The 18486-nt window shown below is 29.6% G+C and overlaps 3 protein-coding genes across 6 annotated transcripts; 2 read left to right on the top strand and 1 right to left on the bottom strand.

Annotated features, from left to right (window-relative positions):
• The first annotated feature begins 4941 nt into the window (after nt 1-4941).
• On the top strand, nt 4942-7612 carry LOC111686013 (lambda-crystallin). Its single transcript, XM_023448308.2, has 3 exons — nt 4942-5100; nt 5165-5543; nt 5678-7612. Exons 1-3 carry the CDS (start codon nt 5069-5071, stop codon nt 6209-6211), a joined length of 945 nt encoding a protein of 314 aa, XP_023304076.2. The 5' UTR covers nt 4942-5068; the 3' UTR covers nt 6212-7612.
• Nucleotides 7613-8719: 1107 nt separating this feature from the next.
• LOC111686011 (thioredoxin domain-containing protein 15) lies at nt 8720-11129 on the top strand. The gene is made up of 3 exons (XM_023448306.2): nt 8720-8875; nt 8941-9874; nt 10508-11129. Exons 1-2 carry the CDS (start codon nt 8839-8841, stop codon nt 9819-9821), a joined length of 918 nt encoding a protein of 305 aa, XP_023304074.2. The 5' UTR covers nt 8720-8838; the 3' UTR covers nt 9822-9874; nt 10508-11129.
• A 393-nt stretch (nt 11130-11522) lies between these two features.
• Nucleotides 11523-18293, bottom strand: LOC111686010 (myeloid leukemia factor). 4 transcript variants are annotated; one of them, XR_006941247.1, is made up of 6 exons: nt 17428-17575; nt 17166-17368; nt 16494-17043; nt 15076-15399; nt 14188-14654; nt 12234-12372 (listed from the first exon to the last, which is right to left on the bottom strand). XR_006941247.1 is itself a non-coding variant. In XM_023448304.2 (5 exons), the coding sequence occupies exons 1-5, from the start codon at nt 18117-18119 to the stop codon at nt 12162-12164; spliced, it is 1338 nt and encodes a 445-aa protein (XP_023304072.2). In that variant the 5' UTR covers nt 18120-18293; the 3' UTR covers nt 11523-12161. The 4 variants fall into 4 exon arrangements, 3 of the variants coding, with proteins under 3 accessions (XP_023304072.2, XP_046809584.1, XP_046809583.1); XM_023448304.2 differs by lacking the exons at nt 14188-14654; nt 17428-17575 and adding an exon at nt 18070-18293 and having other exon boundaries at nt 11523-12372; XM_046953628.1 differs by lacking the exons at nt 14188-14654; nt 17428-17575 and adding an exon at nt 17789-17811 and having other exon boundaries at nt 11523-12372.
• Between the last annotated feature and the right edge of the window lie 193 nt (nt 18294-18486).

Below are 18486 nucleotides of genomic sequence, written 5' to 3'. Positions count from 1 at the left end.
TACAGTGGCGGGCAAATCTGGCTACATATCAATCAAATTTATGTTAGAAACCCAATAAAATATTTTAATTTTCTAGTTTTAATAAGAAGAATATTAAGTTTATTGGAAAACCAAATGGTCGAATTAAAAAAAAAAATTACTGTGCTCGTCATATTGCCAAGAAGTTAGGAATTCGCCACCGAAGAGTGTTACAAGTGAGAAAAAGAAAACATATAAGCAATCCAGCAGTTAAGAAAGGTCGATCGTGCTTGCTTTCGGAGAGAGATGCCAGAACTATGAAGCGTTTATTGACATCCAAACAGGTAAAAGCACAAATACCTTAAGTGAATGGACATCCAATAAAGCTCTTCGTAGAAGTAAGTTATATCAGCCGTAAAGCAGAAAACACCAACATTATTAGAAAAAAATGTGAAGGATCGTCTTAAATTTAGCAAGAAGCACAAAAGTTGGAGTGTTGATGACTGGAAAAGGGTTATATGGTCTGATGAAACGAAGACTAATCGTTTTCTGTCTGATGGCAAGGAATATTACTGGCACCGCCCTTATGAAAGCTTAAAAAAGCAACAAGTAAAAGAAACGGTGAAACATGGGGGTGGTAGTCTGATGGTGTGGGCTTATTTCACTTGGTAAAATCTCGGTACTTTAGGAAAATTAGATGCTGTAATGAAAAAGGAGGATTATTTGATCATTTTCAATCCAATAGTCCAGATTTTGTGGAAGAATGTACATATACAGAGTCAGAGGTTATACTCTAGGCCTTTATATTGTCTGTTGTGCTCTTCTTAATCAGTGCCTCAGGTGGGAATCGAACCCACCATCTCTGGTCTAACAAACTAAAACACTAACCACTATCTTACTGGAGATTATTAAAACTTTACTTGTTTGACGTAGTTAGTAATGCAATCTTTAAAAAATAACTAATGCAATGAACCCAATGTAATCATATTTTAACCCTAATACTCTTTATTTGTAAAACATTTTTTACCTATTATCACTCTCATCCAAATAGCAACATACATATATTATTAAATAAAAAAGTCTTATTAATTTCATTTGTATAATTGAAATTTTAACCACAATAACAAATTTAATTAATTTTTATTATATACATATGTATATGTATGTATGCATATTTTCCTTTAAATCGTTTAACAAAAATAATAACTTTATACATTTGCAAGCAACGACAGCCTCCTGTTCAAAGCATGACATACACATAGTTTAACAACAAAGATTTGAATTTATAACAAGCTTAAAAATAAAATAAAGTTATAAAACTTTTTTTTACGAAATATTTATTAACAAAATTAACACAAAATTCTAACACAATTACTTTCTGGGAGACATCAGCAATGTAGAAAACGTACAAATAAATACTAATATAATTACATAGCATACATACCAAGATTGAATAAGGGATATTCTGTAGGCAATACAATTTAGGAATTTCTCAAAATTTTCCATTATTATTATTACATATAAGTAATATTAATTAAATTTTATTAAAAAGAATTATTAATAACATAAAATTGAAACTTAATTATCTAGATTTTATCTTTTAATACGAAATCTACCTTTTAGCTTAACTTTACTCAACAATTGAAATGTTATTTGTTAGGCATTCAGATTTACTAGAATTAACACAATAATACAATTTCTTGTTATAAAATCATGAAAAACATTGTCACGTTTAATATTAAACGTGCTTTTAATTCGCAACGAATGTTGAACAACAGAAAATATTTTAAGAAAAATGTAAATAAATAATGTGAATATTTTGCTATAAAAAATAATGAAAAATTTGATTTTAATTTTAGGCATGAATTGTAGAATTTTGAAATTTTTAGTAAGTAATTAAGTAAATAATTATGTTTGTAAGTAAATAAGTAATTCATTAAGTAAATATGTAATTAAGTAAGCAAATAAAACCGTTATTAAGTAAGAAAGTAAGTAGCAAGTTAGTTAGTAAGTATGTGTGTAAGTCAGTAAGTAATTAAGTACAAGTAAGTAAGTTAGTAAGTAAGAAAGTAAGTAAGTAGGTAAGGTATTAATAAAATATGTATGAAAGTTATTAAGTAAGAAAATCATAGGTTAGCAATTATAGTACAACGGGTATATAATGTTAAGCCCCATAGAGCCCCTATCACCAATATCACTCAGATCTCCATATGTAATTATAGTGGACCGGCAATGTGAAAGCCCGCATCTTTTTTTTTTTTTTTTATTAATTCTTCATTTACATAACCGAGCCCTTAGGGCCTTATATGGCTAATTAAAGCTACTAGCTTTATAAAAACTACAAAACAGCAAAAAAAAAAAAAAATAATATAAACATTTGCAAAGTTTTAAATGGTACAATTAAAATAAAATAATATTCAATGAGATCTATAAATGTTAAGTAAGATCAAAAATAAGTAAGTAACATATAAATACATACATATGTACACAAAAATGAATGCTGGCATACATGTAATTGTAGCATCTCCATATGTAATTGTAGTGGACCGGCCATGTGAACGTTCACATCAGTGAGTTCATTTATTTTATACCTTTTACCTTTGTGTCCTCCGATAGGTTAGTAGTTAGTGTTCAGTCTGGTAGACCGGAGGTGGTGGGTTCGATTTCCACCCGTGGCACTGGTTAAGGAGCGCACAACAGGCCTTATTTCATGGTGGTCTTTTTCATCCACTGGGTAGACTTGAGAACGGTCTACCATCGCCTCTTTATTCTTCAATGAGGAACTCAGTTGGCAAATTTTGTACATTGGCTTTGACCAGTCTATGCGCAAGTACTTTGCTAAAGTACTCGAACTATCTAATATCTGACCATTGGATGGCCACTGTTGAGACGTAAGCGGTGGACCGAAGTACGAATCCATCAAATAAGCCAAAGACATTGTTCTTACTCACAGGAACACACTGTGGTAATTCTGATACGAACAGAGAAGATTCTGAACATATCTGGACAAGGAATCATATCATATACAAATGGTATCATTTGTATATGATACCTTTCATCCATCATTATTCAACCTAGCACACACCTAATTCATACGACACATTCATTATAGATAGACGTGTGGGGTGAGGCCCGCGGTACCTCACATTCATTCCGTACATTATACAATTAATACCAATTCTTTTCGAACGCTTAGTACCACAGTTATTCCTCTATGGGGTATCAGTTGTTTTGGCAACAGCACCGATCTTATCCCGAAATATTGACTATTATCATGCATCAGTCTTTTAACCGCCACTTACTATTCTCGCGAATTTGGGTTTAAACCACAGCCACTACGTGGATCCCGAAGGAACCTCAACCAAATCACCAGCCAGGACATAGTCCTGCGGGCAACTGTCCACCCGTAGTACCAGATTATGCGGTGCCCTGGTCTGACCTCATTCAATCTAGGCAAGGACTAAACCAAACAGTAGATTGTAACCAATTTTTTGGCTACCTCTTTATACCCCGGGATTGCAATAACACCAAGGTGGAGGCTTCACCAATGTAACATGCCCCTGGGGGATGTGTGTATGGTCAATATTTTTTTTAGTGGTGCAGTTTATACAAACATTTATAAAACTTTCATGCAAGTTAACGATCGAACATTTATAACCTATCCCTGCGGTATGATATCATAAAGCCCGACTATAATGTTCTGCTAGTTTTTTTTTAATATCCCAGCAAAAAAACGTATGGAAAAAGATGTAGTATTTTCATTAGAACTAGTAACCCAAATTGCTTCAAGTTCGGGTGAAAAACCTATGAATTTAAAATAAGCGTGTCATTGAAAGGATATTGCTTTGTGTATGTATGACATCAATTATTTGCTGGGATTTTTTGTAAATAAATTTTAATTTTATTCATTTTTTTATACCCTTCCATTTTATTTTCATTTTTTCGTTATAGAAAATTTAATTTATTTCTAATTTAAATATGCCGGAAGCTTATGAAGTATATAAATTTATAAAAAAAAAGAAAAACAAACAAAAAAATCTTGATAGCAACTGTAAGTTTAACTAAGTATGTAAATGTGTTTTTATTTATTTTAGATAACCATGGTCATATTTTCTACTATCATTTTCAATTATGCCGGCCGGCCGGTTGGTCTATTGCTTTGAGTGAAAACAACCCACAAAAGCTGAAAAAGGTATGTAAGTACATAAAACATAAATTATTTGTAAGGCTAAAAAAATGAATTTTTTTTACAAAAAAACTTTTACTTGTTAGAATATGTGATTATGAAATGAGATCCTATTCTCCATTATGATGGTATACATATTTGTATACTATGTTTCTTACTTTTAATCCCTTGGAATTAAATTTATAATTTTCATTACAATTCAATTAATTAATTATTATTAAATTTATGCCTCATTTAGTTAATAAATTTTTTATATATATTTTTTTGCAACTATTAAAACTAAATAACAAGACAATTATAATTAATTTTTATGAGTTTATAGCTTGTTTAATATTACATTTCATTTATTCGCCACTACTGACCCCATAAATTGAACTCCTCTGGGAGTGATGATAATATTGTATACACAAAGACATAATGAATTATTATTTATTATTAAATAAATATGCTGGTACAAATAAAATTAGCTGATGTGTATAAAAAAAGAAAGAATACAATTTTAAATGATAAGAGTCTTTAAGTTTTAAGAACAACATTTTTTAATATGAGAAAAATATTTTTATATTCAAATTTAACGACTTTTAAATACTCTAGAGATGAATATTTTAGTGTCGATTTATAGTGAAAGCTATTAAATACAAATCATTTTTATAACATTTCGAAAAAAGAAAAGGAGTTATTTTTTTCAAATTTGTTACTTAACGATTATCAGAAATAACAGATAAATAAGTAATAAAACAATTTTGTTACTTAACGATTAATGATCTAATGTTATGAGAAAAAAATGTAGTGTACAACTATACAAATGTACGATAATTGTTCCGCAAGCCTTAAATATGATTGAAACTGTTTTAAATATTAAATCAAATACAAAATATCATTCAAGTAGTGGCAGTTGTAAAGAAAAGTTTTAAAAACAACAAAATGAAATTTGAAAAAATTGGTATCGTGGGAAGGTATAGTATATAGAAAAAAAATAAAATGAAAAAGTTCTCAAAAAATATATAATTCAACTTATAGCGGTCTTATAGGACGAGCCTGGTCCATGTTATTCGCCTCTGCCGGCTATCAGGTTATGTTATATGATATTCTACCACAACAACTAACTTCCGCTTTGGAATATATTGAACAAGAATTGAAACGTCTGGAAGAACAAAAACTTCTAAGAGGCAACTTAAATTCTAGCGAACAATTTAAGTGCATAAAAACCACCACCGACATTAAAGAGTTAGTTAAAGATGCCATATTCATACAAGAATGCATACCCGAACGTATTGAATGGAAAAAGTCATTGTACCAACAATTGGATGATATAGTCGAAGCAAAAACAATTATTTCCAGTTCGACGAGTACTTTTATGCCATCGTTGTTTAGTCAAGATTTAAAGCACAAAGAAAATGTAAGGACAAAAATAACAAAAAAAACACTAAAACAAACTCCATATGCAACAGCATATGCTTGCAGGCAGCACTTCTGCTCAATATGTTTGTGAAATTCAATATGTTTTTCTTTTTTTCTCTCTACCGGTAATAGATTTTGGTATCACATCCCTTAAATCCACCCTATTATATACCTTTAGTAGAAATTGTGCCTGCACCCTGGACTTCTAAAAAAGCTGTAGAATTTACCAAAAATTTAATGTTGGAAATTAAACAAAAACCGGTAACATTAACTCGTGAAGTCTTGGGTTTTGCCACCAATCGCATACAATATGCCATTTTAAATGAAGTATGGCATTTAATCGAAAATGATATACTAACCGCGGCCGATGTGGATACCGTTATGACAGAGGGTTTAGGTTTACGTTATGCTTTTTTGGGTCCTTTAGAAACTGCACATTTGAATGCTGATGGCATTGCCGATTATGTTAAACGTTTTGGACAGGAAATTTTTAAAGTCAGTGAAACCTATGAACCTACACCGGATATGAAAGAGGGCCCTACTTTGGAAAAATTATCAAACCAGTGTGAGAAAATGGTTCCCAAGGAAAGTTTGGCACTAAGAAGATCTCAAAGAGATGAATTTTTGACAAAGTTAAATGAATTAAAGAAACAGTTTGAAAGTTAAGTATGTAATCTTAAGTAAAGCAAATAAACAGCAGGAGACTGCAGAAAAAAACTCCTCGTCCACTTAAGACATGTGTTCAAGCTGTGATACACGGTTGTCACATCTTACAACGTTGTCAGTAAAATGTGCACAAAATGTTTAACAATCGTGTGAACATACTATTTTTCTTTTCCAACGTTGTCAGAAAAACCATTAGGTACTGAAAATGTTGACAAAATTTTGTAAGTCGACACAGTTATTAGATATTTTCTGCACATTTTACTGCCAACGTTGTAAGATCTAACAAACGTGTATACATAGCTTTAGAATTCATCATTTAGTTTCTGTTTAATGTTTACTGATAAACATAAAATGCAAAATATTTTTTATTTTTTTACTTTGCTAGTGTAAACGTATTCTGCACATTTTAAGTGCAATGTCTCTTCAATATCAAGTATATACTCCACGGAATAAAATATTAAAATAAAACTATGTATATATTGAATATTCATGGAAATGTCATATTAACTCATTGCTCTAAGCTTCATTTCTTCTATATTTTGGCTGAAATTTCTGTTTTTTTTCCTTTGAGTTCCTTTAGTTTTCTTGTAAGAAAATTTTAACAACTTGTCAACATTATGCAGTTGGAATATACATTTTTTAATATGCATAATAGAAAATAACAACTTAAAGACATTCAAATAAAGAAACAAAATATAATTTATGGAAAACAACAACAACTAAAAGAAACGAACTTTTTTTTTAAAAATTTAAACAATACAATAAAAATATAATCTTGAGTGTTTCGTTTATAGCCAAGAAAACTTTTTAGTGGATATTTTTTTAATAATATAGAAAACTCCTCACCCACATAAAAAGAAAACATGTAACAGACACATTTTTCAATATTTTTAAAAGATTTAAGTTATTTTTTGGCCTTTTGCCCATCATCATCATTTTAAATGTATTTTTTAGGTAAAGAAATCTAAAGACAAAAAAAAACAATATTTCAGCCTTTCTCTTAGATTTTGATTGTAAATTGCAATTTAGATAAATACATGGCACAAACTCCCTCTATCCATATAACAGCAGGAGTATATGTATATGGAGTAAACTTTCAAGACTTGCAAGCCAATGAATGAGTGAATGACATTTCTACTACCAAAAACTTATCACATAAACTTAAGATTTTCTTTCATTTTATATGAGTTTTTGTTTTTCACTTGTTCTATTCTTGGTTTTCACAACTAAAGTTTTAGGCAGAATCTTTATTACCTTTTCTTACCATTCACTCAAACAACCACAAGAAAAGTTTTATTTTTTTTTATAATGGCCAGAAATAAGCAGTTGTTGCAATAGAAGGATATATATTGGATAATGTTCATTTTGGTCAAGTAAATATTGGTAAAACGAACTTAAGAAATAAAAAATAATTTTCTAATAATTTAAGTAAAAATCAAATGGATATACAATTGCAAAAGTTTTTCATTTCACATAACAAATCGTCGCAAGAAAGGTAAACTAAGACCAGGTTAACACTGGAAATCTTTTGATATTTGTGTGTGAGAAATATCAACTATCTCTTTCTCTCACACACAAAATCAAAAGTTTCCCAGTGTGAACCAGGTCTAAACAAACATGAAGTGCAATTAAGTTAAGAAAAGGGTTTAATAAAATAACAAGTATTATACGTTTGTGCTGATGTTTGTAACACACAAAAATATTAGTCCTGTTGTACCCACCTTAAAGTATACCGATCGATTCATAATCATTGTTTGAGTCGATTAAGACATGTCCGTCTGTCCGGCTGGCTATCCATGTAAACCTTGTGCGCAAGCTACAGGCTGCAATTTTTAAGATAATTTGATGACATTTGGACCAAGCATGTCCACACGGACATTATATTACCTAGGCCCCATACAACCGTAACTTCCGATTTGTGCTTTTTATGAAATAATTATGCCAAATATACTATTATCTCTCTAAAAATTGGCACAAATAAGTTTTATATAAGTATAAATGACACGAAGATTTTCGTAATTATCGGTCCTTATTTGACCCTAGCCCACATACAAACCCCCCTTAAAAAAATGTCTTAAACGCCTAAAATTGACTTGTAACCATTTGTATCGCAATGAAACTCAACAAAACTAACTGTTATATAAAAATATATCCTTTTCCCAAATTTAATGAAGATCGGCCCATGTTTGACCTTTACTCCTGATATTTTACAAATTTTTAAAAAATTGCATCTACTTTTATTTAAATAAATTATAAAATCAACTAAATATATTAATAACATGTTTGTTTTTTCATTAAAACACGTTAAATTTAAAATAGATCTTTATTTTGCGATCACTCCTATAAAAACTAAAGAAATTTTTAACTTTTTGTAACACAATTTATTTTTGCCCGAAAATTATTCTCTTAAACCTATTTTTAAAAATAACGGAATAACTATAAAGAAAATGTAAAAACATGGTAGCACTATTACTCAAGTAAACAATCTGGCAGCCTGCTTTTTAATGCAATAGAAGCGATTACCGATTATTTGCTTGTCGCGTTACTAGTGCTAATAACATAAAATATAAAACAGCTGGGTAAAGAATAAAGTTTTAATTTTTTTCAAAGAAAAGTAACAAACAGAAATGAAAACTAATATTTTTGCATTATTTTTAATTATTAGTAAGTTAAACATTAACATATTGTGTTTATTTTATGAAAATAACAATTATTTCTGATATTTACAGCAATCTGTGTGGCAGGAACTCAGGCGGCCACTAAGAATTCATTTTTTGGCAGTGTCTACAAACTTTTTGATTTCTTACAAAAGGATAGTTCCAATAATGCCAGCAATACCACAAAATCCGTTGAAGAAATGACCGTAGACGAATTGGGTGTCTCCAGAGGTCAGTGTTTATATAGTTTTTTGCATTACATCAGCTATAAGGACTCGCAACAATGCCACATGGATGATGAGTATATATTACACCTACTACCCTCAACAACTGCCTCGGAAAGTCCACGCAAACCACCTATAATGGTTAAATGTCTGCCGGAGCATCCATCCATAGTTAATGGCACCAATAAGTTTCGTGTTATGGAAAGTGTACAGGAAATTGTGGATTTACTTAAGCCCATAGGCAATAATACCAAACGTTATCAGCCTGGTAGCTGTGTTTTGGTATTTTTCTATACTCCCAGCTGTTTCACTTGCTCCTTGGTGGCCATTCCCATAAATGATTTACCGTATGCTTTCAAAACCATACCGGTGGCAGCCATAGATGCTTACAAATTTCCCAGTTTTAATACAGAATTTGGTATAGTGGCTTTACCTACACTTATGCTGTTCCATCAAGGCAGACCAGTGGTTAAGTACCGTGCTCAAGGTAATCTCAATACCTTTGTTACCCGCCATACAGGACTTAAACCAGCCGAAGTGCCTAAGCATGGCAATCCCTCACCATTACCCTTGAAAGTACAACATCACACAGATTATGTACTTATATTGGCTTGGCTGTTTATTTTTTGCTGTGCTGGTTTTTATTTCTCCAAATCACAGTTATTTAAACAAATTGTGGAAATGATTAAACGTAACTGGAGAGAATCTGAAGCCCAGCTGGAACATTGAGTTTTGGAGTTTGCGGTTATTAGTTAAGGACTAGATTGGAAGTAAAGTATAAGGTATGTATCATTAAATTGTTACGAATATTTTTATAAGAAACTGATTACTGATACTTCGTATCGAGTCTCGATAATCAATTTGATCGAGCAAATGTGACTATTCGGTCTGTAATATGGGAAGAAAATTGAGTTCTAAAACACAATTTCAAAACATTTGCTGCTTATAGCATTTAAATGAGATTTTGTTCCCAAGAAAGATTCAGAACTTCAGAACATATAAACAATTTGTGTACGGGAGGATTTATTGTAAAATTTGCAAATTTGACAAGTACTAAAACTCACCTATGGACTATTCGGTCTGTAATATGTGAAGGAAATTGATTTCATACACACGATTTGAAAACATTTGTTTCTAGCAAATTTAAGTACATCCATATTTAAGTCATCCATACAATCTGATGCTGAAGGTTTCTATATCTGACAAGAAATCTATACTAGATTTTAGTTTCATTTCAATAAGAAATCTTACTCGAGCACTTTTGAACGGAATGGACAGATTTGACTTGACACCTTGAAAATATCGAATTTCATTACACAGTTTCAAATATATCGATTTCAGTCACACTATTTAGTATTTTAACATTTTTATTAGCATAATAAAGAAGTTAATTTTAATATATATTTATATTTTAGGTTAAACTGATTGTAGGATATACAAGCAAAAACGCATAGAAGAGCAGCAAAATTATAATAAAATTATGATTCACATCATCTTTAGTCGAGTAATAAATGCCGTTGGGGGTATTTCTGCTAACAAAGCCAAAAAGCAGCACATGCGTCAGCTTATCAAAAGTTCAACGAGTGTATAAACAAATCCATTTCTGGAGGAACCGTGTAATTCAGCCAGAATTTTACGGCAGTAATCGAAAATCATTATTTTTTATTATTGTTATATTGTATACAACATGTTTTGTAAAATTAGTTTTAAAATTATGCACATATTTATATAATTATGTTAATAGTATGTTCTAGTACTATTCAGATTTGCCAGTTTATTATTCAGTTCCGAAAGGTTGTACTGTATGCACCGCAAATCTGAATAGTACTGGAAAATATCATTATAAAACAAAAATTTATACCAATGCAACAATAATGTACAGCATCTGTTCCAAAAAACGTAATAATTGTTGAAAAATATCAAATATCACACAATAGTAGTTGCTGGAACAAATTCATCGTATCAATTTCATTGTATTTTTCATAAAATGTATGAATAAATTAGGAAAAATTCATTTCTCCATTAAATTGCACAAAATTTTTCGTTTTATTTAATTACTCCTCGTTAAATTATTTTTTTCTATGTACGGGACACCCTAACTAGAAAATTTAGCCCGATTCACAAATTTTAAAATTTTGGCAAAATACCAGGCCATCAGAAATGATTAGTAGGGTGATTTTTATAATTTTTTAAATTTTACCGCCTTAAGGTATGTCTTGAAAATGCCGGTTTATTTTTTACCTCAAATTATATATATGCAAAAGCCCTAAAGTATGCCATTATTTTGCGGACAATTAAAAACTCAAGCAAAGCCATGCACCACCGTTTTTCCCTTTATCTTGGTTTTATATACTGTTTTATTCAAGAAACATTTTAGATACAATTTTTTGTTTGATTTTCTTTTGTTTAAGTGATTTTTCATTATAATTATTACTTGTTTGTTATTTTTTTATTATTACATACTACATTACGTTACGATATTGTTTTATTACGTTTAAATAAAACTAAAATAGAACATAAATGATATTAATTGAATTTTTTAATTTAAAAAAGGGACTTGAATTTTGTAAAAAAAACATAAAAAAAGGAAATCAAATTAAATTAAATTAAAAATTCCATTACAAGAATAGTGTTATTAAAAGGAAACTTAAAAAAATGCATAAAATATATTATTTTTTATAAATTTGTTTTGAAAAAAAGGAAGCTTTAAAAAATCCAATTTTAGTAAAATTCTTTGCCAACTTAACACGGCCAGCCATACCAACAAAGACCAAAAGTTTTGTTTGTTACAACAATCATACTTGGAATTTATCTTACGTACTTTCTTTCTCTCTCGGACTCATTCACACAGTTGATAGAATTTTGTTTGAGATATTAGATATTTGTAGTAAAACTAAATAAACTAAATGTAATTTTTAAGATAAAATAAGGTAAATAATATTAATAATTTTGTCCATAGTTAATTTAAATGTAATCCTAATATAATTTTCTGTTCGTTCCCAAAACAAATCTTAAGAAAAACATGAAAGTTTTTCTTTTTTGCAATTATTTAAAATCTTGGTCACACATTTATTTGGAGTTGCTATCGTCCTCCCGCTGTTGTTGTTGTTGCTGTTGTGACTGAGAGACAGATGTTTGATTATTGCTGTTAGCAGAAGTAGTAGTTGTGGTATACTGTGGTTTTGTTCCATGTTGTTTAGGACGATGCTGATGGTGGTGGCTGTGGTGATGATGATGGGAACGTCTGGCTGCCGAGGTATTATAAGGATGTGGATGTACGCTGTAAATTTTAAAAATATATTTTTATTATCGTATTTTTTAACATATTGATAAAGTTTTATATAAAAACATATAATAAAAGGAGTAGTATTGAACATTTAGGAGTTTAAAATTGTAAAGAGAAGTTAATTGAATGAAAAAATTATATAAAATTAAATAATTATTCAATAATTAAGTGTTTATAAGGTATACGTAACAAATAAAAATGTGTAATGAAAATGTTATTAAATGACATAATCAAAATAAACAAAATCTTTTAAGGCATTTTAACAAAAACAGTGCATGCATTTGTTTAATAACTAACAGTCGTTTTCTCGCTTTAGTTTACATATAAAAGATGCTCTTAGATTAAGATTAAGGATTGCAAGTTAATTGTTTTAAAAAGGAATTACTATTACAATTTTTACACAATTAAGCAACTTTTAAAGATTAATTTTCAATTGATCTAGAGACAACTTTTCTATAGAAAAAGTTGTTCTGTTGCAGACAACTTTTCTATAGAAAAAGTTACTCTGTTAGACATATTTTCTATAGAAAATGTTGCTCTGTTACACACAACTTTTTATAGAAAATGTTGCTCTGTTACACACAACTTTTCTATAGAAAATGTTGCTCTGTTACAGACAACTTTTCTATAGATAAAGTTGCTCTGTTACAGACAACTCTTCTATAGATAAAGTTGCTCTGTTACAGACAACTTTTCTATAGATAAAGGTGCTCTGTTACAGACAACTTTTCTATAGATAAAGTTGCTCTGTTACAGACATCTTTTCTATAGATAAAGTTGCTCTGTTACAGACAACTTTTCTATTGATAAAGTTGCTCTGTTACAGACAACTTTTCTATAGATAAAGTTGCTCTGTTACAGACAACTTTTCTATAGATAAAGTTGCTCTGTTACAGACAACTTTTCTATAGATAAAGTTGCTCTGTTACAGACAACTTTTCTATAGATAAAGTTGCTCTGTTACAGACAACTTTTCTATAGATAAAGTTGCTCTGTTACAGACAACTTTTCTATAGAAAAACTATAGAAAATGTTGCTCTGTTGCAAGTTGTCTGTAACAACTTTTCTATAGATATAGAAAAAGATGCTTTGTTACAGACAACTTTTTTAAGGGAAAAGTAGCTCTATTACAGATAACTTTTCTAAAGGAAATGTAGCTCTGTTACAGACAACTTTTCTATAGGAAAAGATTCTATAGAAGTGGTTCTATAGAAGGTTCATTATCGTTCGAATTATAGAAATATAAATAAAAAATATAAATAAAAAGTTTTATGAAATGTCATGATTATGGTTTCAATTTTAAAGTAAATATATATGAAGCCATTGTTTCATAGTTATAAAGCTACCACCCGTAGTCGCCGTCATCATGTTTTTTGTTCTATTTTTAATTTCCTTATTTCATTTTAAAAAACATTAAGCAAACCACAAATTAAAATGAAATAAATAAACGAAACACAAGCAAACTTCGCAGGAATTCAATAAATAATATAATACACATATGAAGATTTGTAGTTAATTAGACGACGCACACACACGCACACATGTCCCTTTGGAAATACATATGTATAATGAGAAAGAAACACGGCATAGATGTTGTAAATAATTTAAGCTTAATTATTAAGTATGTATGATTTGAAGGGCATTTTTAAGACCAGTGATGGAAACGTATTTACAGATTTGTACAAAATATTGATGATGTCAATTAAACCAATGTATATGTATGTATGTAGTAAATTAAAGGAAGGCGAAGGCGGATTAGGAAATTCTATGCAGGTAAATATGATTAAGAAAACTAAACAAAAATCTTACACGTAGACCCAGGTACGTTGTTGTTTAAGAATTTTCACTAGATGGTGGTGAGAGACAGACAGGAGAAGAGAAAGAAAAAATCGTTTTGTGGACCAGAAAAAGGTAAAACGTGTATTCGTTTCTTTGTTAGAAATTATCTATGATGCATCTTTTGCCTTTGTTTTATCATTTGATATCTATGCGATGATGAAATACTAAAACTACTTGAATAATAAACATGTGTGGAGTATATGGATGGAGTGATGGTGGTAGTATTTTGCTGTACGTCGTAGTAATAATATTAAGCTGAACGCATTATTTCAAAACATTATCATATTTTTTTTTCTTGTGGTTTTCTGCAATACATTATCGGGTTTCATTCTTCGCGATCGTTGTTGGTTGGTTTTGCTTTAACATTTAATTTTCGTTTTCGTTTTATGATTTCTGTTTACTTGCGATAAAAACGTGGGTTATATAAACGCCAATCTCTAAATAGAGAGAAATTTTGAATTTTAGATTTAATAATGATGTTAAATATGTTTGAAATTGTTTGTTTGTTTTTGAAAAATGGGTTTTGCAAAATTTTGATAAAAATAAATGTTTCAAAGTTTTAGTAAGGCACTCAGGCATTAAGCGATTAGCCAACGAATTTAAGTAGTTCTAAAAATGTATTAGGATATATTCCATTCTTTCGCATATTTAGCAAAATGTGTTTAAATTTTTCAAAATATTTTGAAAGATTTAAAGAATTTAAAGTAATTTTCGTAAAGCTTTAAGTAATATTAAGATAAATGTTGCTATTGCGCAGTAATATATTATTTTTTTTTAGCAAAAAAACGCTTTTAGATGATGAAAATAGACAATTTGTTTGATAATTGTTTTTTTGTTTGTTAAGGTAAACACACAAACCTTGGCGTAGATGTTGTACTGTGACTGTGAAGTGTTGGTGTTGTAGCTAAGGGCGAAGATGGAGGCGTACGCAGAGGTCTGCGCGCAGAGGCTCCTGTCAAATGATGACTGCCACGATAAGTCGAACGTCTGGGAGTAGTCGATAAATATGGATTGTTATTGACACTGCTACTGCCGCTTGTCGTAATTGTGGGTGTTGATGATGTTGACATTGCTGTTGTCGAGGACCGGTCATTTATATTATTTCTCGACGTAGAAGATGACGACGACGGCGACATTTTGGTAGCCGAGGAAGTAGTAGACGAACTCAATTTAGAAGTAGAGCTGAATGATGAATTTTAAAGAAAAATATTGTTTTGTTTCATTCACATTTAAATTGAAATTATGTAAAAAGAGTTAAGTATTGATTGAGATGATGCGATTTTGTGTTTATCTTTTGTGGAAACCAAATTATGTATTAGAAAAAATTATATTTAAAACAAATGTATAACTTGATGAATGAGTTTAAAAGAAAATACTTGATATAAAGAAGTTTTTAATGAAGAGTTACTAGAAGGGGTTGTTATTTTAATAAAAAAAAAACAAAAACTAAAGAAACAATCTATAAAAATGTTATTTTTAAACTGAAAATTATAAATTTGAAAAATAGTTATTTCCGCCTACCTCTGAGTGTATTTTTGGGTTTTGGATTTAATTATTTTAAGTTTTAATTAGTATTATTTGTTGCTGTTAAGATTTTTCGTAAGTATTTCGTTAGTATTTTAAATTTAAGCGCATTTTCTTTTTAAAAGATTTTATTTTTATTTAGAAGAGAGATCGCAAGTAGCTGGGAGTGTTTTGGTTTTTAATATTTATACGCTTTTACTTTTACTTTTAAGCAAGTATTAAGTGTTTTTTTTTTGTATTTAGTAATGATTATATCTGCAAAAAGATCAAATATTTGTAATTGAACATTTATTTTACTTATTAAAAACAAAAAAATTTAAGTCAAAATGAGGAATATTTTTTTAAAAAAATTGGAAGGCGAGCTTTAGTTTTTTTTAGTTAAAAAGGAGTCTGTAGACAAAATTAAAACAAAATTTTTAACCGCAATAATCTATACTGAGTTATGATTAAAATTTATTTGTTTTTGTTTAATTTTGTCTGTAGTTTCCTTTAACTTATGAATTAGCTAAATAAATACTGTTTAAACAGTCTATCATTTCTGTTTTGTTTCACAAAGTGCGTTTTTAGCTAAATAAATATTAAGCTAGCTTTTTCTTCTGCTAAAGCTTTAAAATTATTAATTTAATAAATACTAATAACTTCATTTACAAAAAACAATTTTGACAAATAAACAAAATAATGAAAATGAAAATATTTACAATTATTAACACAAAAAATGCCCTTAACTTTAATCTAAACAAATAAAGACTTACCTATTTTGATGTAATTGAGTTGATGGTGGTTGGGATGGTGCTGGTATAGCTGGCATATGTCTACGATGTTGTGAAGATGATGACGAAGGTCTTTGGACATGAGGAACCGTTTCAATAACATCATCGTCGTCATCCTCAATTTCTTCGATGGTAAGTGATTGTTGCGGTGGTGCTACAGGTCCGGCAGCACATATAGCTCTAGCCCCCATACGTCCAGCAGAACCACGTGCTTTTGTTGTAAACTCACGATCAAAATCTTCGGCTTCATCTTCGTCTAAATTAATGAATTCTTGATGTTCTTCCAATTGACCCGAACGTAAATCTTGTTCTTTTTCAATAATATGAGCACGATCACCGATATGATGACCGATAGCCATTTTTTTAACACCATTAACTGAGTCCTGTACAGTACGGCGGGTTTCGCGTATGCCACCTGGTCCAGTTTTTGTGCTGCTAGTAGCTTGATAGATTTGTGGACGTCCGTCCGGTCCAGAAGACATGGTAATGACAGAACTTGAACAAAATGCAGCGCCGCCATTATTGCCAATATCTAAAATTAAAATATTTATATAATTTTGTTTAATTAATTGTTAAATTTTTTTAAAAATTTAAAGTTTTTTATAATTGTTTACTTTTAAATTATTTAATAAACATATTTAGTTGACGACTTACCTGCAGTTAATAAACGATTCATATTGGGCATGGCAGGAAAACCAAATAAACCACCCATAGGATGAGGATTTTGACGTTCCATTAAAGCATTTTGTTGAAAACCGCCATCAAAATTGGTCAACATATTAAAGGGATCGGGCATAAACGAATTCATCAAACGGTTCATAGAACGCATCTGCATATTCATAGCATTCATGTGATTTCTGAAATAACAACAAATATAATTAGCAAAGATCTCTTTAGAAAAACAAAAACAACTAACATTAAACTGTTAACTACTACAACAAAGGGATATTGGAAAATAACTACATCTAGATTAGGCTTAGCTTTAAATGACGTTTTCTTCTTTTTTCTTTTATTAGGCATTTTAATAAACAGAAATTTATAAAAATTCAAATAACCAAATAAAATAAAAAATAAATATGACAATTTTATAAAACAAAACAATTTCATTAATCAATAATAAATTTTTTGAATTTTCTAAACAAGTGTATTTACTTTTTTATTTTTTGAAAATTAAATAATTATTGATTATTTTCATAACACCCTATGTGGTGGGACAAGAGTGGGGGTAGTACAGAGCAGGTTTTACATAAAAAGCAAAAAAAAAAATAAACCCTTACACAGCACCACTATCTACATCTCATTGTAATGGCCATACATTTTTCATTGAACAGATAGACATCTAACAATTTCGATCAATTTTTCCTTTTCAAAATCATCTAATAACTAATTTAATTTTCGCATTTTTGCCTATAATTGACAAGAAAATTTTCCACGCCCCAAATACGATAAAAAACTAAAAAAATATATAATATATACACATTTACATACGATTTTTTCAATAGCTTTTAAAAGTCTTCTCTACCACTTATTTTTTTTTTCTTCTTCCATTCCAACTTACCCAAAGATGTCATCATCGAAGTCACCCATTAATGAACCAAACAGCGACATATTGTTTATATTTATGTTTTAAACACTGTTTATTCTGAAATTATATATTTATAATTGCAATTCACTTTCAAATAAAATAGTTTGCACAATTTTTTTGTAAATAATTCAATGTTTTATCGTATGGTGTGTTTTTTGCTTCTGACTTGATTGCGTTTGATTGAAGTAATGATGAAAATTCTACAAATTTCCTTGGAAAATACAGGGGTAATATAGGAAATTACAGTAGTTGAAAAGAGATAACTATAGAAATTACACAATTAGATGAAAACACTATAGTAGCGTTAATAGAGACTCGAAACGAGACTCATATTAAGTGATGTTAACATTTTTGTTTATTAAAAACCCGCTAAATATGTTACAATCATAA

Source organism: Lucilia cuprina, chromosome 6 (genome assembly GCF_022045245.1).
Source record: "Lucilia cuprina isolate Lc7/37 chromosome 6, ASM2204524v1, whole genome shotgun sequence".
NCBI classification, from domain to species: Eukaryota; Metazoa; Arthropoda; class Insecta; order Diptera; family Calliphoridae; genus Lucilia; species Lucilia cuprina.
The sequence above is the reverse complement of the archived record's forward strand: the minus strand, read 5'-3'. Positions and strand labels throughout refer to the sequence as shown.

What these genes read in the sequence shown, in the direction of transcription:
- LOC111686010 (XM_046953627.1), bottom strand. Translation starts at nt 17,531, where the DNA reads ATGCCTAATAAAAGAAAAAAGAAGAAAACGTCATTTAAAGCTAAGCCT. An exon ending in ACTCAATTACATCAAAATAG is followed by an intron (nt 15,400 to 16,493) that starts GTAAGTCTTTAT and finishes TTCATCATTCAG; the next exon opens with CTCTACTTCTAAATTGAGTT. An exon ending in AGTACAACATCTACGCCAAG is followed by an intron (nt 12,373 to 15,075) that starts GTTTGTGTGTTT and finishes TAAAATTTACAG; the next exon opens with CGTACATCCACATCCTTATA.
- LOC111686013 (XM_023448308.2), top strand. Translation starts at nt 5,069, where the DNA reads ATGAAATTTGAAAAAATTGGTATCGTGGGAAG. An exon ending in AAAATTGGTATCGTGGGAAG is followed by an intron (nt 5,101 to 5,164) that starts GTATAGTATATA and finishes TTCAACTTATAG; the next exon opens with CGGTCTTATAGGACGAGCCT. An exon ending in ATTTAAAGCACAAAGAAAAT is followed by an intron (nt 5,544 to 5,677) that starts GTAAGGACAAAA and finishes TACCGGTAATAG; the next exon opens with ATTTTGGTATCACATCCCTT.
- LOC111686011 (XM_023448306.2), top strand. Translation starts at nt 8,839, where the DNA reads ATGAAAACTAATATTTTTGCATTATTTTTAATTATTA. An exon ending in TGCATTATTTTTAATTATTA is followed by an intron (nt 8,876 to 8,940) that starts GTAAGTTAAACA and finishes TGATATTTACAG; the next exon opens with CAATCTGTGTGGCAGGAACT.